The sequence below is a fragment of the Myotis daubentonii genome, chromosome 17, assembly GCF_963259705.1.
Source record: "Myotis daubentonii chromosome 17, mMyoDau2.1, whole genome shotgun sequence".
Lineage (NCBI taxonomy): Eukaryota > Metazoa > Chordata > Mammalia > Chiroptera > Vespertilionidae > Myotis > Myotis daubentonii.
Genome location: NC_081856.1, coordinates 45903838 through 45923698, shown reverse-complemented (window position 1 = coordinate 45923698; position 19861 = coordinate 45903838). Strand labels below are relative to the sequence as shown.

Genomic DNA, 19861 nt, shown 5'->3' with positions numbered 1-19861 from the left:
CATTGCAATTTTTCTGCTTAAGAGGAAGTTAACTGAATTCTATCTTTTCAGTCATGATGCTATGGACTCCTACTATGACTACATATGGGATGTTACCATTTTGGAATACTTGACTTGTATCCTTTCATCTAATATCACATGTGATATTAGTACAGTTCATTTCTGTAAATTAAAGAAGTATTTAATAGTGTGTATCTTCTAAACCAAACCTAAAAAAGTTGAGATTCTGTTATGGTTTTTAATAGTATTAGATTTATTATTCTTAACTCATTTAGATCTTCATCACAAAAGAGGAGAAACAGATAAAAGACAAATTGCGGTAAGTTATTTTGTGTCTTGCTTCAGTAATATACTTAAGAATTGTACCAACAAAAAAAGATTTTGTGTGTCTATTACTTCCAAAAGTTGGTTATTAGTGTTTTTTTTAAAGATCCTATTTTTATCATGAGCTTTTGCATCTAGTTTATTTCAATTAAAATATTAGATCATGTCATCTCTCTACTCTAGACCTTTAAATGGTTTCTTATCTCACACATTAAGGCCACATATGATTTGCCCATCTAACCCCCACCTTGCTATAACTTCTACTATACCAGTAAGTAGTTTTATGTGTGTATATGTTAGCAAGACTTTATTTTTTACCAGACCTCTAATAAATAACCTCACTTTTCTGTTTTGGAAGATCAAAGCCATCGGTCAGACAGAATTGAACGCAAGCAACCCAGAAGAAGTGTTACAGCTGGCAGCGCAGAGGAGGAAAAAAAAGTTTCTACAAGCAATGGCAAAACTTTACTTTTAAGCAGTTAAAATTTTTTAACTTTTATTTTTTAAACAATAGGCTAAATATAAACAGTATTAAAAGATGAAGTTTATATATAATACATATATACACGTTTAGTGGTGTTTTCTTTCCAGACAAAAATACTGAAACAATTAAAAAACAAACTATACAGATTTCATGCCATAATAGCTTAAATTTGTAATTTCTTCAAAGAGATTCACATGTCTAGTAACAACCTACTATAATTTGTTTTCTAATTAAATCCACTTTTGATGCTGAAATTTCATTTTTTCAAAAACATTTATGTAGAATTAGTCTATATACCAGCTTATATGAAGTTCACTTGTTTTTTAAATAAATAGATGGCTGGGAATTGGTATACATTTAATACTTTTCTGCCTTAATAGAAGTCTAAGTCAGGTGTTGAGCTTGATCACTTTGACACTGTCCTTAACTCATGTAGGAATTTAAAAAGGACCTTAGTAGTTTTGCAAATGGAAATAAAGCTTTAGTCACACTAAATAAAAAATAAAAAAAATACTTAGGGATACCTTAGAGCAGTGGTCGCCAACAGGTGGCCCGTGAGGTCCGAGAGATTGGCGACCACTGCCTTAGAATAATAAAGTGACTTTCTCATATAAATAGTTTGAAAGGGTACCTAAGTTTTTTCACTCAAATTGTGATGTACACAAAAGTTACTATAAAGCAACCTGTATGTCGAAGCCCCAAGTAGGAGCCACAGCATTTACATTGTTTATAATTTCTTTGGTATTCCCACTGTTCAGAGCGCAGTTTTAAACACCATGTTCTTAGCCTTACTGGTTAAAAATGTTATGTATGGCAAGGCAAATAAACTAGTTAAAAAACATTTTAAAGTTCACCATTTATAAAAATTCAAGTTTTATAATAGCTCGCTACAGCAGCTATAGAAAATTAGTCACCTTATCACAAAACTAAACCTTTGTAAACATACTTAATTTTATTTTCAAGAACCAAATTGCCCTAAGCAAGGATATATGAATTTTGAGAATCTAAAAACTAGATTCAAAGTACTGTATCACTTAATGTACTCTTTAAGGTAGCACTTATCTAGTCTAAGATTTTAATGATAAAATTCCTAGTCCATCAAAATAGTAACACTGGATCAGAAAAATTTTATGGCATAAATTGTGGCTGGCTTCTAGCCAGTCACCTTGGGAATTAACTTTTTGTAAACAAGGCCTGCTGTTTCTTTAAACAGCTGACAATGAAATACATTTCTTAGTGCCAATTTTACATAGTTTTTTTAAATCAAAGAATGGCATTGAAATTTCTGAATTGGCTAGGGTAGTTTTGGCACTATTTTCCTGTAAAACTTTAGTACATTTTAATGACATTTTACCCAAAACTCAGTGAATATTTGTCAGCTTAGTTATCTTCCTTAGTGTTTTCCTGATGGTTTTTCAGTGCTCTTCGGTGGTGTCATGATGCCTCCATTGCAAACTGGTGACAGTTGTCCCCCATTCCTGAGGGTGTTTACGTAATTGACTTCCTCCTGCACATGTGAAGAAATGCAGAGATTAGCAGCTAAGGTAAAGTACTGACATAGTAAAATAAAGTCAAACCAGATTTCTGGATACTAAATTGAGGCTGCTTAGGCCTAATATAATGGTCTCCGTTCCCCAGTTATGGAAAATACAGATACAAATAGATAATAGATGCAGAGAGGTATATATAAAGGAAATGAGCATGTCTTCTTAAGTTTTAATTGTTTTATTTTTACTTTTAAAAAAAGCTTTATTGTTGAAAGTATTACATATGACCCCCTTGTTCCCCCCACCAGGCCTTCACTCCCTATTGTCAGTGTCTATGGGTTATGCACATACTAGTTAATTGGTTGATCTCTTTTCCCCCACTCTCCCCTGCCTTCCCTCTGAGGTTTGATAGTCTGTTGGATGCTTCTAGGTCTCTGGGTCTATTTACAATGGTGTATTTTATGTCTTTGCAACTTGGTCTCAGTCTAAGGTTCAGCAATTTGAACTGCTGTAACTGTTTTTTTAAACTCAAAGTAGACTATTGGCATTGATCTTAAGAAACTTCACAAATCTTGCTTTGACTTCAAAGTTAATCACTGTGTCCATTAGAGCTTTCTATTCCTTTATTCTGTATCATCCTTACTGTCATAGTTTTAGTGACTTAACTAGGTAATAAGACCAAGAAACCCCACGAGAAACATACCAGCATAGGCAGGTAATTTGTGTGTGTCTGGATGTTGTGTCTGTCTTCCATAGAAATCTTATTAAACATCTTCAGCTTCACTGGACTAGTACTTTTTACTACACTGGCAAAGGGCACCATCCACTCTACACATTCAGAAATGCTTTCCCATTCCAAACCTAGGAAGAGAAAAGTTAGCAAAATGTAAGGTTACATCAGAAAGTATCTAATATATGCCTAATGAATTTGTTCCTGCTTCCAAATTGAAGGATAGCTATATTATATTAAAACTCATTTCAAAAAAGAAGCCAAAATCAGTAAGTTTTAGCAAGTCAGAACAGATGATGACTCTCAAACTACATGTGACTATTTTGAGGGAGGAAAAAGGCTTCGAGCTTCTTAACCAGTACCTTCTACATAGGAAATTAAAATGATCAAAACCCAAAGAACTCTTAAAGCAGAACTATAATCATGATTAACTTCAAATGGATTTAAATTCCATTTGACCTTATTTTTGTTTGTGGATAGACACTGAGGATTAGAACTAGCAGAAAGGAAGGTAATCACTACACTGCTAAAATTTTTCCATTAAAATTTTAAGTTTCTGTTTAGCAGCATGCTAGAGTTCATAAATTAATAGTCTCTTTAAAAGTTGTGAACAGATAAGAAGGTAAAATAATGACTTACCTGAGGCTTTCTTAACGACTTCAATAGAGGTAAAATGGCACAAGGCGGCGGCAGCCAGTACTCTGTACTGGAACTCTAATGAATCAATGGCTAGAATACACAGATCTAAAAGCTGACAAAGGAAAAAGCAGAAGCACAAAGTATTTAGGAGACATAAAAATAACAACTCAGTAACACCGTTTTGAATACACAGTACCTATTTTACCCACTATGAGAAGTAGACAGGAAGGAATGGTACCCTCCTTTAATTACTTTGTTAGAACATCTCTTAAATGATGGTCTAGGAATATTTAGTTGGAACTTAAATTTTTAAAAAATGTAAGGTGATTTTAATTCTAACATGTAAAATAGGTTCCCTGTGTATTCAAATATAAAAGATAATCATATAGAACAGTGGTTCTCAACCTTCCAATGCCGCGACCCTTTAATACAGTTCCTCATGTTGTGGTGACCCCCAACCATAAAATTATTTTCGTTGCTACTTCATAACTGTAATTTTGCTACTGTTATGAATCGTAATGTAAATATCTGCTATGCAGGATGTATTTTCTTTTTCTTAAATATCTTTTATTGACTTTTTACAGAGAGGAAGAGGGATAGAGAGTTAGAAACATCGATCAGCTGCCTCATGCACACTCCCCACTGGGGATGTGCCTGCAACCAAGGTACATGCCCTTGACCGGAATCGAACCTGGGACCCTTCAGTCCGCAGACCGATGCTCTATCCACTGAGCCAAACCGGTTAGGGCAGGATGTATTTTCATTCTTACAAATTGAACATAATTAAAGCATAGTGATTAATCACAAAAACAATATGTAATTATATGTGTTTTCCGATGGTCTTAGGCGACCCCTGTGAAAGGGTTGTTCGACCCCCAACTAAATGATGTTTCTCTCTTTCAAATCAATCAATTTTCTAAAAAGCTAAACAAAACCTGTAATTAATATTAGCATATATTCAATAACAGTGTCAATACCTGAGCTATCTGAATGAACTTTTCCTGAGAATACTGAGGTAGAAGAACTTTAGGAGCATCTTTAAGAGCATCAACTTGAAGGAAGAGATTGAGCCAGGAGATGACTGTTACAGGACAAAGTTCCCATTTTAAAGCCTGTTAAATGAAATTAAAATGCCTGTTAATAAATGTAGGTACATAGATACCACATTGTATAGCTACTTTCTAAGATAGCCATTTAAGAAACTTTGTTTTTAGGCTCATTTTTTTTCTAGGAGTTTTATTATTCTGGCTCCATTTATTTTTATTCAAAGATATTTATAGATACCTCACAATCTAAAGCTGCTTGTGTGTTGTAATCTATTATTGACATAGACTGTTTTATTCTCAGTTGTCTTTATTTACAAAGTTCATTCAGCCTATTTTTCATTACTGCTTTTCTCATTTCTTGCAGTCACCGGTCTTCCAAATTCGTTCTGTACTTCATTAAAACTTCTCTTTTAATTGTATTCAGTGACTCCACAACGAATTCCATTTAGACCATCTAAGAATTGATTCTAGACTTCTTCTTATTTCTGTAATCTCCAATGACATCTTTCCCTCCGTGAAGCCCTGAGACTTTACCATTTATAAGAAGTCCAAAATGATTAGGAGAAAGCAGAGGGCCTTAACACCTGTGGAACTGCCCAGAGAATGCCATCTTCCCTTTACATCCTCCTTGTACTACAAGTCTGAATCTGGATAATTTTATTATTAAAACAGTATCAACATGTCAACAAGATCCCATTCTAACAGAGCTACCCGAATGTTTAGTTTGTAAACATAACTTACGATAATTTGTAAATGAAAGTCATATTGATTAGGTTTTGTATATCCTATTAATAAACCCATGATGTCCAAATTTAAAAACATACTTTCTAGTAGTTTATATTCACTCTTTAATCTCTAATTGAAGGCCTAATTAAATACTTCTATGCTTCTCGTCTCCATTTTTCTATTAATAGCCCTTTCTCTGCATATAGAAAAAAAGGCAGTGAAATAATTCTATTTCCTGTCTGCTGGAAGAAAAGGAAAATGACTAAGGTCTGGGAATCCTTGTTGGGATTCATTTATATATATTATATGCTAACTACTATGTTTTGAAAATATCCATAATTACTTAAATTAAGAAAATAGTATATTCTCAATATAGAAACTTGAAAGATACAGAAAAATAGAAAATAGGTTAAGCAAATTCTTCTTTCATCCATAACATTGTCAATATTTTGCATTAGCCTCTTAGAACTGAATCCTAATACTAAAACCTCAGTTTTGATTACTTACATTGTAGTATTTGAGATTCAATAGTAATTATTATTATTAAATTACAACTAGAATAATAAAAGATATAATTATTACCTTTAATATAATGAGTTCCATCCTTAAGATATCCTCTTCACTGCAAGCACCATCAGTGACATAAGCAAACTCTTGGAGCTTAGGAGCATAGATTTCCTTTAAAATGGATTTTAAAATTAGTGTTAAGCACAGTTGAGATTGAGGTAAGAACAAAAGAATTATATACAAACTACCTACAGGCTTCATTTTATAATATAATAGATTTCAGAGAGGAAAGGAGATGGGGGGAGAGAGGAATGTCGATGATGGGAATCGTCAATTGGCTGCCTCCTGCACGCCCCACACTGGGGATTGAGCCCGCAACCCAGGCATGTGCCCTTGACCAGAATCGAACCTGGGACCCTTCAGTTCATAGGCCGACACTATTCACCGAGCCACACCGGCTAGGGCCAGGCTTCACTTTTAAGGACCGGTTCACACAGGAAAATCTTAGTAAAATAATTCTTCAATAGCCAAAGCAACCGCACATCTAAAGGGATCTTTCATATCTAGGTCCAAATTAGCCAACTATAGTAAATGAGACTTATTTTCATGGAATTGATCTTGAATTGCAGTTAATAAACATCAGTATTTTAAACAGTCATTTCAGTTAAAACACAAAAAGCCACTCTTGTTTTAAGATTGCCTATTACATTGGTCAGAATAAAACAAGACACTCAACCAGTGAGTTCTAGAAACTGAAAACATTTCCTTTACACTAATACAAAAGGATGGTTTGTGCAGTTGGCTGATAACAGGTCTGCTTTAACAGTCCAGAGAACTAGGATGGTCAAATGAGCAGAAAAGATGCCTGCCACAGATGAGAACAGGCTAAATAGGAAGATTTCAGTCTAGAAAGATACCTGAAACAAAGTATTATTTCAGTTCAGAATCGACTGAATACAAACTTAGTCACCAAATTTGGCAGAATTTGGAGATATCTCTTAAAGCTCAAAAGGCAAATTTGGAAGAAAAAAATACACTTATGGAAATCAATGCATGATTTAGTCCTCCAAACACAGGCTTCAAAGATTTCAGATGAAGGTACTAATGATACTCATATTCATATTGAGATTGTGTGAAGGAAAATCTCAAGCAGGAAAGGAGTTGCCTTCTATCCTGGCACCACCATCAGTACAAAAATATTATTTTAACCCAAAAAAGCATTTCATTTGATTGGTTAATCAGTTTTCAAAGACCATTCTATTGGGTCCAAGCGCCATAATTCTGTATATAGGGACAGCATCAGTGTATTCTATTGGCAGAATGAGCCATGGAACATCTGACCTAGATACTAATTCCAGAATTTAAACCGGAAACTTATAATAGGCTTGAATACTAAAAGGGAACTATAATATTTATCTAAATCATAATGTTCAGAAAATATGGAAAAACCCACTCATCTTCCCTAAGGAGTTAATATCAAAGTAGTAGTGTTTATGGAATTGATGTGTTGATTTTAAAACCTGGGTCAGTAAATGTCTTTGAATAAACTTTGAGAACTTACCTCAAGTTTGGAAGCAATGAATAATGAGGTAATTCCGATGAGTTGGAGCATATTTTTATTTATATCCTTTTGTGTCAACATAAATCTATCAAAAAAGTCTTGCGCAAGGTAAAATGTTTCCCTATGCAGTGTGTATACTTCACATACCTAGACAAGAACCCCAAGGTTTAAATATTACTCCATGAATTTCTCCAAATTAGAAAGTTGTGTCTTAGCATACCTTACAATACTTTTATAAACCCAACTTTGCTTTTTAGGATACCAAAGTTAAGATTGGGTAGAAAAATAACATGCAGTGATAGGATAAACAAATCTGTTGTCTGCATTTACTCTTATTTTATAGTTTTTTTTCATACGGACTTAAAAAATGTATTTATTCCCAGATACATTTTATTTTTACTATGAATGAGAACTTTTTTCTATTAATTTCCTAATTGTCTATTGCTGACAGATAGGTAAATTTTCATGCTTAGTTTATATTCTTATTCTAATAGTTCCAACTGATTCTCTTCTCACTTTAGATTAAATGACAATGTTGTTCCTTTCAATGTTTTTATGTCATTTATTTTTCATGTTTTACTGTACTGGCTAAAATTGTAGAAGAAAACAATGAATACCATTGGTGATAAACTCTTTTATCATATATCTTGTTTAGGACTGTAATGGGAATTCCCCCATTTCATTATTAATAATAGTATCTGTCATTTCCACATTTATCAGAGGAGAAGCTTTTAATTCCCAAAATTCCATGATGTAGGGGCCGTTACCCCCATTTTGAAGATAAGAAAACAGAAGTATAGAGGTTCTGATAAACTGTGTTAAGGAAATTTATTACTGGTTTACTTCATGTCTTAAAATCAGATATGGATACTGAATTTCAAAAAATATCTTCCACATATAGTGAGATCTTATGATTTAAACTAGGTAATAAATAGGTTAAGGTAATAAATAGCTTTTTAAATGCTGAAACATCTTTCAAATAATGAAAGGATATAGGGTTGGGCAAAAGTAGGTTTACCCAACTACTCGATAGTTTATTATTTTCCATATGAACAACTCTAAACCTACTTTTGCCCCACCCTGTATACTAAGACAAAGTAGAATTTAACACTGTTGAATTTGTCTTAATATATTCTGTACAGTTTTGCATACATAATCATATATTTAAGGGAAAACAGGAATACATTTGATAGACAATCACTAGATAAAAATCAATGAAATGTAGAAAAGAAAATAAAGCAAAACCAACATAATTGTGCTTAAATTGCTTTCATGATCACAAGACACTTAGAAAAAATAAAAACCCAATCACCTTACAACCACATGATTGAAAAACAATCTACCTTTCTAGTCAGAATAAGGAATTAAGATAACCTGACTCGAACATTTTGTAGTCTTAAAGACTTTTCTGAATAGCTTCTGGCAGATCTACTCTGCCAAGTGCTAATCCACCAAAAAGGCTATAATTTTCTCCCTTAGAATATATCATTTCTATCTTCTTTAATAGGGAAGCTACAGAGCAATAATCAGTTTGTCTTCAATGTAAGTAATCACTTTCTCAGTAGTAGCGAGTGGGCTTAAACAGTTCCGGCACACATCTGTAGGGACTCAGGACCACTCTTATTCCTTTAGATTAAAGGCACAACACTGCACAGCAGAATTCAAAACCTTGTCAACTATATATTCTATTCATCTTGAATACCCTCAACACCTTGAACAGCGTCCGGCACACAGCAATACCCTAATATCAAGAATTCTGAGTTGGGTTTGGGTTGTGTGAGATGTAGTGGCTGTGTCCACATGATCTTACTCTTACAGACATTTTCCATTTCGGTACTGTCAACTACAGTAAGTACCCCCAAACAAGGTGGCTGCTGGCAATGGATAATACACCATGAGGGCACATGAAAAGCACATTTACATCTACTTTCCATCATACAGAGAAGGGAAATTTGTATTGCTGGAACATACCTCTAAAAGCCAGTCTAGAAGTATTGACCTCATTTGTGGTTCCAAGTCAGAATGCAGAACTTCAAAATGTTTGTCATGAACATATCGGGTCTCTTTCTTTAACATGTTTAGCCAAACATCATTCGAACATCCCCAGCTATGGAAAAAGGGTAAAAAGAAATAATTGTGTGGTTTACATAATATACAAGCTATGTTTTACATTGGAAAAAATTCAACTTTCAATTTAGAACTTGATAGGAGACACTCTTAAGGTAGTTTTATCTACCTTTTAGCATGAAAAAGTAGAAACCTGAAATTATACAGCAAAAACCTGGATTATGATAATCTAAGTTGATGGGAACAAAAAAAACATTCTTTTGAAATCTATTATAATAATCCTGTTTAAGATAACCATGTTTTCTCAAGAGCAATACTAAAAAGGCAAATATTTAAAGCTTATGATCCCAGTAGAGACAAGTGTCAACCACCTCCAACTAGTTCACCAATAATAGTCACCTACAGTGACTCTAAATTACTAGAGGTTTTGTATAAGCTGTACTTCCTAGTCCTGTTCATTAACTAGAAAAAAGTATAGACCTTACTAAGCTTGGTAACAAATAGATGGGATTGATATATCAAATGATACATGTTAAAATGTTTCCATCTTAACAATTTAGATAAATTCTTTAAACTCCATTAAGAAGGTGATTCAATTCTGATAAGGCTTACAGTACTCAGCAAGCAAATGAAAATAACTATAGAATCAATGTTTAAAATTCCTCTATCATTTGCAAATAGCACTAGTCAGATTATATATGCGTAAGTATCAGTAAAGAAAGCAATTTTTTACAAGTTTTTCTATCTTATAATGAAAGCAAAAAATAAAGCAATGCAATTTATGAAATCAGAACAATTTTAATCTGATATTAAATTACTGAAAGTTTTCTTACCTTAAATCTGGCAAAGGTGAAGGATTAATAAAAAGATTTTTAAATCTATAATTTGTAAATCTGGAGAAGTCACTTGTTTCTATTTCTTTGTGGGGTGTTTCAATGATAATGCAAGGACTGATCCCCCCAGATAATGCAGGTGGCCAACAGTTCTGTCATTTAAAAGAAAAAAAAAATATCTGTGCAATAGGAAACCAGCTTTTATCTGAGATCTTTCATAAATGGAAGCTAGTATTTCTAAACAGTGTACAGTTTTCCCCAAACCACTGCTAGCTAACATGTTGACAATGTAGTAAGTTGGCAGTTCTACTTATATTTTATAAATAAGTCGTATAGCTCATCAATTTTCATAAAGAGTAACTGATAGGCTGTTTTAGACAACAAAATACAATTCTGGAAATACAAGACATTACGTATTGGGAGAATGGAGGATTAACTGCATCTGTAGTCAGATACTAATAACTTACAGATTTATAAAACTGCTCCGTTATTTATCAATAGTGGCAAGGGCACCTTGTTTTATAAAAAGCTTCCCCACGTGCCTCCCCCCCCTAGTTAATCTTGCTCTGATACCTTAGATTACTTTCAGGCAAAACCTTAAAAATGGAGGCAAGTGGAATCAATTACTTAAGTCCAACTTAAAGGCCCCTTTCCCCCAATCAATGCTGGTTTCAAAGAGAGCCACTGTCTCTAAAGTTTCCTTTACAACACACAGGAGGACTTGGGTAGCAGAGGGCTGGGTGCCAGTTGTCAGTGACCTCGCATCCTATTTGCGCCTCAAGGAGCAGCTATGAGGACCCTCCATTCTAGCCACAGGGGAACAAAGAGCAGTACATGGGGCAGATTAGGCGGGCCCCGGTGCACTGGGCAGCTCAGCTCCGAGGAGGAATTCACAAAGAGGAACCAGCTGCTTCAAGGCAAACTTGAGCAGGATTCAGGCACATACAAACCGCCCCTAAGAGAAGCGCCTCCCTGCTGACCTCTAGGGGCAGCAGGTAACAGTGTCAGGCCAACCTACTGCAAAGCCAAGCCCAGCCCGCCCGGTTCTGCATTACCCTAATCTCATACTGGTGTTTCTGGGCGACCTTCTCCTCTCTCCTCTTTCTGACATCCTGAAAAACAGAAAAGGCGGCTGTTACACTAGGTCCCAGCAAGCAGGCTCCTCTCCTCTCCTCTCCCCTTAACTCACCTGGGCTGTTTTTCTCCTCTTGGCCTGAATTATCTGGGCTTCTTGGGGGGAATCAGTCTGGTTGGGCTGGGGCTGCTGCTTAGCTTGTAAACGGCTGCTGTGGTGGGTTTTTAAAAAGAACGCTTAATTAGTAGATCATGCGTCTCAAAGACCGCAGCTAACACGGAAACACATCTCCAAGACAAATGATGTTACCTGCGTCTTGACATCCTTCTCTCCAGGTGTAGGAAACCTCTGGAGGGGAGAGAGAACGAGTCAAACACATCGCCATCCCTTCCTCCGAGCGCCCAGTGGACGCCGACCCGGGGGCTGCAGCTAAGCCCCCGGCGGTGGTCCGACACCCCCCCCCCCCCCCCCTCTACTGTCCGGCACCACATTCGCTCTCTCAATGGCGTCAATTTGGGACACAACCTGCATTTCCCCCACCGACTGTATAGCCAGGATGCAAGTGGAGTCTTCAAATATTTACAAAGCACACCCCAGCACCCCAAAGCGCAGCGAGGAAGGTCTCCCCAAATGGGTCTTCTCTGCACCCTCCCCTCCCCCGCGAGTGGGGTGAGACAGCGCCCCCACTCCCTCCGTCCCCGCTGCGCCGCGAGAGGCTGTGGAGAAGCCGGTTCCGCGCCAATTTGGAGAGCGGGGTGGCGGGGCGGCGGGAGCGGGCTGGTCGCGCCCTTCCCCTCCTACCCCCACCCGGGCCTGCCCGTCGCTTAGAGGGGCGCCGGGACCCCAGCTCCAGGTGGGGGTGACAGTGAAAGAAAGAGGTTGTTAATTAAAGTCCGGGAACTGCTGTTCGGGACTTCTCTCCCCGTGAAGGGGATCCAGACACCCATCCTCTCCCGCGGGATGGCTCCCCAAATGGGGGTGGGAGAGAAGCCCGTAGCCGAGGGGAGTTTCCCGGGGCTGGGCACTCAGGGGAGCCCTCCACCCCCGTCGCCCCCCGACCCCCTGCCAGAGGCCCCGACAGGCACCGGACGCGGGGAGCCAGCCCCACCAGCCGCCCATTCTCAGCGCGCCCCTTGCCCCCCTCGGGCTCCCGCCGGGAACGAAGCCGCCGAAGGAGGGGGCTTTCTTCCCCCCGCACCCCGCACCTCCTCACCGCCGGACCCGCCGCTGGGCTCTCAGCTGGCGCCGGCGCCAACCCAATATATAGGCCCGCCCCGCACGCATGCGCCTCGGACTGACACCTCCACCCCGCGCGCTCCCCGCCCCCGCGCGGCGCCCCGCAGCCCACGCGCCCGGCCTCGGTCCGCGGCGGCCCACCCGGAGGGGCAGCGGGACGTCTCCCAACCCCCCGCCTGCGGCCCCCCGCGCCCCCTCCACCTGCCTGCGCGGCCCGCCGGCGGGAGGGCTCTCTCAGAAGCTCCTCCCCGGACCCGGCTCCCCGCTCGGCTTCCGCACCTCCCGCCAATCGGTTCCGTTCCCTCCCGCCCGAATCCCGGATTCTGGGGTGTCAGGCCAGCCCAGCGTGCGACCCGCGGCAGCGACTCCAGGGAGCGTAAAGCGGCCGAGATGGGGCCACCCCGCCGCGCACCCTCGCCGTCCCGCCCAGGCCCTCAGGCCCCGGGCTCTTGCCTCCGAGGCGCGGGGAGCGAGCGGCCCGCCCCCGCCGGCGCGCGGGCCAATGGGAGGCGAGGACGGCGCACAACGTGGAGCAGCTGCAGATGTAAACACAGCCCGGCGCGCGGCGGCCACGTGGGTCCCGCGCCGCGCGTCTGCCCCGGGGCTGGCGGGAGCCCCTCGGGGAACCAAGCTCAGGGACGCCGACCTTGCCCTTGGCTCCAGCCCGCCGACTGAGGTACCGATCCGCCCTGTCTCCCCGCCCCCCCGGCAGCCGGCTGGCTCTCCCTCCCACGGCGGCTTCCCACGCTGGAGTCCCCGCGCTCGGGACTTTCGCGCCGCGTCGCATCCTCCCTCCCTCTCCTCCCCGCCTCCAGTTCCAGGGCTCCCCAGGGCAGAAGCCCCTCCGGAGCGGGGCCGCTGGCTTCTCCTGTCCCCACCAGCGCGGTGCCTCTCCCGGGGCGGGGCGGGGCGGCGGGGAGAGCTGTCCCGCCACGTGCAAGTCCCGGGCCCGCCCGCGGCGCCCCGCCCCGCCTGCCGCCGCCAGCGCGCCCTGCGGAGCCCGCGCGAGCTGCCCGCGCGGGAGGCAGCGGCCCGCCTCCGAGCCATCTCGGGAGGAGGCCGGTCCAATGCGTTCCCTCCCCTGGGCCCCCATATCTAAACCTGGGGTCCCCTCGCTGCCTGTTCATGTTCCCGCCCCAGCGCGCCCTAAGTCCGGACACCTCCGAGGAGGACGTGCCGGCGATGATTCGCGAATTGGTTTTGTGGCGGGATCGGTGGGGAAGGGGCTGCCCGCGGGAACAAAGGCTCCGGGTGCGAGGGCCGCGCGCAGGCTCCTTTGAACCCCGGCAGCGGCGCCTGGCCGCGGGCGGGCGGTCGGGCTGGTCTCCCGGCCCCGGCGGCGTGTGAGCGCGGGAGGCCGAGACCCGGGCCCTTCCGGAGATGCACCGGGAGGCGGCGGCCGGGACTCCACCCCCTTCTTCTCCCCGAGGAAGGAGGAAGAGTCTTGCCCAGGCAGAACCAGAAGGGACCCAGGATCTCGTCGGTCCCAAGAAACGTCCTAGCGGTTGTAATGCTTGCGATGGCTCTCCCGCCCGGGGAGGAGGTGCCTCCATGCGCGGTCGCGATCGCGGTGTAAACCTGTAAAGACATCTCGCAGCCTGACTTTACCAAGAAAAGGGGGGGGGGGGTCTCCACCCGAACGTGAGCAGAACCAGTAACCTGGGGGCGTGGATTCGACCATCCCAGTGCACCGAACACCAGCGATGGCGATTCACATTTGTAGGGTTAACCTTGGAGTACTGGATGGCCGGCCCCGGGCTCACTAGTCAATTACTTGAAAACAGGCATTAGAGATGTACTTTGGTCCATGCCCTTGACTATGAAGTGAAGAGGGCGCACCTTTAGAAAAGGAGAAGGTAGAAACTGCTGGGGTCCAACCCCAGCAGGTCCAGGGGTTCCCAAAGGTGTAGACAGAGTCGGGGAAGAAGGAATGACACGGAGACAGCGTTCATTTGATCAGCAGCCTAGCCAGGATCTCTAGCCAGGATCTCCAGCCAAGTTCTGTTCAGGATCTCCAGCCAAGTTCTGGTTTTTATTGTCTTGTTACATCTATATTTATACCAGTTGATTTTAATCCTGTCAATTTCTATTGCAAAGGTTAGGGCGTTTCTTATCTCCATTCCAGGGAGTAAAGATTATGTAACTTAAGCGTGATTGTTTGTAGTTAGTGATTAACTACCCACCTGGCACTTAGTTAAGGGCTTTTATTCCCACCCTAACTTCAGGGAAAAATCCCTACCTGGGGAAACAACCTTTCTCGGAGAGGTGACCTTGGTTAAAACACATAGCGCTAAGGGGAGCAAACATATTAAGAACAGTATGCTATATACGCCAGGTCCCTTGAAACATATGCTGTGCAGATGTTTCTTTCCTGCAGCGACTGTATCAAGCAGCAAGGATGGATCGGCTTCCGGCAAATTCCCCCTTTTTTATTTTTTAAATGATAGCGCATGCAAATCAGTGGCCACCTCTCAGATTGGGCTGTTTAAAACTCGGAAGAAGACTGGCAAGCAATGACAATAAGCATAGCTATAAACATAGTGGATGGAGCGCACAAGGAGCCCCGTTCCTGTAGAAGGTTGCCGGCCTCTTCAGTCAAGGGATTTCAGCTGTCCTCAAGTTGTTGGTTTGATTGTCTTTGTTGGTCTGGCTAGTGGGCGGCGTCACTGGCGATGGGCTTCCCGAAGCGTCAGCGAGTTGAATGGCTGCATCAAAGGGTCCATCAGGGCTGTGCTTGATGGTGGTGTCGGTGTCCGAGGAGGAGTAAGCTGTGCCCTCTGGGTCAGCTGATATGGAAGATGGAGGGTAGTAGAGAGAAAAAGAAGAGAAAGCAAAAGAACTACAAGGCATGGGAGTGTTTAGAAAAAAGATGGAGAAGAAAGGGAAGAAGGCAGCATCCTGACACAGCCCTTTCCTTCAGCTGCCCCTTTCCCTGTGATCCAAGGTAGAAATGGGAAACAAGTCCTGTTTCAGTGAGAGGGCAGCTGCTGTCAGCCAGTCTCTGTCTTTACCTGGGTCCTGATCTGAGCTGGGCCAAGTCTCTTTCTGTTATCTGGGTCCGGATCTGAGCTGGGCATGGGAAGCAGGAAGCAGCCATGGGGGCAGGAGACCTCCCTCAGAAGGGGTGAGTGTTCAAGCCCCTGCATGGTTGGGGGGGGTGAGGATCTGTTCCCCACCTCTGTTGACCCCCAAGTTCTCTCCTGCCAGCCCCTCTGTGACTGTGCCTGTCTTAGGTCGTTCCTCCCTGAGGAATCTTACCCGTCTTTGACTAACCAGCCATCCTCCAGGACCAAGCAGGGTGATGTGAGGTTCAGTTCTGTCTCCTTGGTAGCCTATGCCCCTGTGGCCTCCACGCCCAGCAATTGCCTTGGGATCCCCTCGCCTGCTGGCGAGGCCCTGGCATTGATCACATATCTTGGGGAACCCAGGTTTCTTCTCCAGGGAGGGCCCAGCTCACGCCATTGGGTGAGAGACAGATCCTTGGTACCAGCCACCATGAGGCTTCAACCTCAGCATGAACAGAGAGCTCAGGCAACAGCTGTGGGCAAGTGGATTGTAAGAAGAGGGTCCCTCTTGACACAAGGGTAAGAGGGGCCAATACAGGACAAAGGAGAGTCCCGGAACAGGGCTTTCTCAGCCCAGGATGTCAGGCTCTTGGCACAAGACAACTCCACGTATGGGGCATATACCAAACACCCCTAGTCACGACATAAAAGGGAGGTGCCCTTCCTGGAACAGTAGGGTAAGGAGTTTCTAGAAAAGGCTGTGTTCAGGAGAGAAGGAGAAAGGCCAAAGAACCAGCAAATAAGTAGTCACATTAAAAAAAAAAGGAAAGGAGATGTAGGGCAAAGCTGGGACATATGGACAGACAAAAAGGAGGCACATGTGATCCTCCCAATGGACAGATTGTTCCAGCTCAGGGCTGCACATCTGCTGCAGACGGGCACTGGTCAGGTGTGCTATGATGAGGCAGAGATGGCAGGCGCTGAGACATAAGGTCGGACTAGACGGTCTGGAATCCACACAGGTGAGTCTGCGTCCTGTGGAAATATACAAGCATATCCTCTCCCCCAGGTTACAATTACATCAGGCCCCTTCCAGGCTCCTGTAAGCAAGTCTCTCCATTTGACGAGGGCTTTAGGTTTAGTTAGATCAGGGTTCCAATGTCTGTACATCGGGGAATTTCCCTCAGAATCTACATTTAGTATATTAATTACAAATAGAGTATGTTGTAGAACATGATGAGGAGAGGAATATTTAAACTCATTTTCTTGTAATTTTTTAATTTGTGTTTTTAAAGTTTGGTGAGCCCTTTCTACTATTGCTTGGCCTTGAGGATTGTAGGGTATTCCTGTAGTATGTGTGATGCCGAATGTAGAGCATAAGTTTTTAAAAGCTCTAGAGGTATAGGCAGGCCCATTGTCTGTTTTAAGTGCCCTTGGTATTCCTAGGTAGGAAAAGCATTGGAATAGATGTTGACTTACATCTTTAAAGGCTTCTCCTGTACGTGCAGAAGCAAGGATAACATGAGAAAAGGTATCAATACAAACATGCACATTCCTTCTTTGCCAACTCCGCCTATACCTTTGGGGACCCCTGGACTTACTGGGGTTGGACCCCAGCAAGAAAGACCCACAAAACACAGTGACTTCTGCCATTTGCATGTACCTGGCCAGGGGTCAAGCGAGTCTGAACAGGTCATGGGCTTACCTGTCAGTTGCCTGAGGTTACAATCCTGCTCCGCTGCAAGGCACCGGATTTCTCTGAGCGAGGGTTTCCCCTAGAAGAGATAAAACAGCTTGTTTCAAGGGTTGTTTCAAAGTTGGCATTTCATAATGTCCATAGAGCCTGTCTTGCAGACATAGCTGCCACAGAGCATGCTCAGGGTTAGCTCCTGGCTCTCCTGCCCTTCCCGTTCCTCATTGATACTCATAGAAATTAAGAAGTAATTTGAAGGGTCCTGGATAAAACAGGAAGGTGAGTGATAAAACTGCAGTTTCTCAGGGTTGTGTTCATGTAGTCGTCCTTCTGGGTCTCTATTTTAGGCATCATCATTCAGTGTTTCATGTTTTTATATGTTCATGTTTAGCTCCTTCTTTTACCAATCACCCCACTTTAAAAATTCACTTTGAAATGTATGAGATTCCTATATAGTACTTGTAATCATTTTAGACACTTGGGCATTTTCTATACTTCCCTACTGTACATGCAAAGTCAACACACATGGTGAAGCAGCTATTGGTCTCCACGGTGCTTTCGCTTTCAGAAGAAAAGGGGGAGGGAACCCGGAACATTCTGAGAGGCACAGGCTTTGTTTTTTTAAAATGAGGGCCAACCCACTTATTTCTTGCTTCCCTGCATTTTCACCTCCCCTGCGAAGCCTTCCCAGGTGCCCTCCTCTGCAGTTACGCTCACCTCACCAGGACAAGAATGACCTTGTAAAATGTCTATTTCCAGCGAGGCCTTGGTCATCTTTCTATAGCCAGGGCCCAGCCGTTCAGAGGCAGGCACAGTCAGACCTCGGTAGCTGCTGAACTAAATGACGCATGGCATATCCCATTATGAAACTTTTCGTTGTCTATGGTTAGCGTGATGGATGGTAGAATTATTCCCAGTTAATGTTGGGGTTTTTTAATGAATAAACGGGAGGGGTTTTTTTTAGAAAAGTTTTAGAGTTTCAGAGAAATGGAGCATGCAGAACAGAGCTCCCATACACCCCTCTACCCGCCGCTGCCCCTTCCCAGTTTCCCCCATTATTGACATCTCACCTTAAGGGGCTGCATTGACTGCCAGGTGGACCAAGGGTGATTCATTATTACTTTGTTCAGACGTCCTCAGTTTTCCTCTCGTCTTTTTACTGCTACAGGACCCAAACACCACCACCCTTAGAAACCATGTCTCCTTAAGGTTCCTCTTGGGTGGAAGTTTCTCGGGCTTTTCCTTGTTTCTGATGTCCGTGACAGTTTTGAGGGGGCTGGTCAAGGATTTTGTAGGGTGCCTTTCTATTGGACTTTGATGTTTTTCTCGTGGTTTTACAGAAGTAAAGCGCCGTTTTTATCACTTCATGTCGAGGTTACAGACTCTCAGCATGGTTTATGACTGTGGGTGCTGGCCTTGGCCACCTGGTAGTGTTTGCCAGGCTTCTCCATGGTGAGGTTGCTCCCGCCTCTCTCCAGGCTCTACTCTTTGGAAGGAAGTCACAGTGCAGCCCACACCCATGGAGTGGGGAGTTCGCGCCTCCTCTAGGGTGAAGTAGCTACAGAATTTATTTGGAATTCTTCTGCATGGGAGATGTTTAGAAATTTGATTACACTTGCTTATTATCCATCTTAAGCCAAAATAGTTCTATAAAAAAGGTTCTTCCAAATTTTAACACTGGACTCATCAGAAACATTTTTCAGTAAACTGGCTTTTTTTTTTTTCTTAATGGTCAGTGGTGGTACAGTGGCTACTGGTAGAGTGTGCAGCCACCACCTTGGTTTATGCTAGGGCACCAGTGGTTGCATTTGCATGATCACAGCAACGTCAACACAGTGAAAAAGAACAGTTGTCTTAATTTTATTGTGAAAATAGTTTTGACTTTGTGTTGCCCTGAAAGAGTCTTTGGGATCCCCAGAGGTCCACACTTCTGAGAATGGTAGATCTAGTTTCCAAACTAGAATGCTGGAAGTCATCTTAGTCCTTTTTTTTTTAATCCTTACCTGAGGGTATCTTTTCCCCATTGATTTTTAGAGGGAATAGAAGGGAGGGAGAGGGAGAAAGAAACATTGACTTGAGAGAGACATCAATTGGTTGCCTCCTGCACGTGCCCTCCAAAGGAGGTACCTGCCCTTGACTAGGAATTGAACCCATGACCCCAGTCCCCAGGCTGACACTCTAACCACTGAACAACTGGTTCCCTTCTTTTTTCTGAGCTCCATAATTATAGCTAGCACGTCCTGAGTAAGGTGTCGTGCTAAGCTCTACTCGAAGCTTGTACCTTCTATAATCCACCAACACCGAGACAGGTGCTGGTACTGTCACCCCACTTTACAGATGAGGAAGCTGAGGCATAACCTGCCCAAGACCCATGGTGGAGCCTGACTACGGCAGCCCAGTAGCCTCCTCCCGTCACCGTGTTATCTCCAGATGAACCCTCTTTCCCCT

The 19861-nt window shown here is 43.1% G+C and overlaps 2 protein-coding genes across 5 annotated transcripts in view; one reads left to right on the top strand and one right to left on the bottom strand.

Moving 5' to 3' along the window:
• INTS8 (integrator complex subunit 8) overlaps positions 1-885 on the top strand; it is a 44674-nt gene extending 43789 nt beyond the window's left edge. For both annotated transcript variants that reach the window (XM_059672192.1, XM_059672191.1), the window contains 3 exons: positions 52-116; positions 276-319; positions 683-885. In XM_059672192.1, the coding sequence (XP_059528175.1) occupies positions 52-116; positions 276-319; positions 683-799 (226 nt within the window). In that variant the 3' untranslated portion in view covers positions 800-885. The remainder of the gene's footprint in view (positions 1-51; positions 117-275; positions 320-682) is intronic.
• A 124-nt stretch (positions 886-1009) lies between these two features.
• On the bottom strand, positions 1010-11827 carry CCNE2 (cyclin E2). 3 transcript variants are annotated; one of them, XM_059672199.1, is made up of 11 exons: positions 11789-11827; positions 11594-11690; positions 11460-11516; positions 10405-10556; positions 9476-9611; positions 7505-7651; positions 6019-6114; positions 4642-4776; positions 3665-3776; positions 2999-3156; positions 1010-2315 (listed from the first exon to the last, which is right to left on the bottom strand). In XM_059672199.1, exons 1-11 carry the CDS (start codon positions 11800-11802, stop codon positions 2202-2204), a joined length of 1218 nt encoding a protein of 405 aa, XP_059528182.1. In that variant the 5' UTR covers positions 11803-11827; the 3' UTR covers positions 1010-2201. The 3 variants fall into 3 exon arrangements, with proteins under 3 accessions (XP_059528182.1, XP_059528183.1, XP_059528184.1); XM_059672200.1 differs by having other exon boundaries at positions 11594-11687; XM_059672201.1 differs by lacking the exon at positions 7505-7651.
• Between the last annotated feature and the right edge of the window lie 8034 nt (positions 11828-19861).

What these genes read in the sequence shown, in the direction of transcription:
- CCNE2 (XM_059672199.1), bottom strand. An exon ending in AGAGGAGAAAAACAGCCCAG is followed by an intron (nt 11,517 to 11,593) that starts GTGAGTTAAGGG and finishes TCTGTTTTTCAG; the next exon opens with GATGTCAGAAAGAGGAGAGA. An exon ending in TCATTGCTTCCAAACTTGAG is followed by an intron (nt 6,115 to 7,504) that starts GTAAGTTCTCAA and finishes TCCATTTTAAAG; the next exon opens with GAAATCTATGCTCCTAAGCT.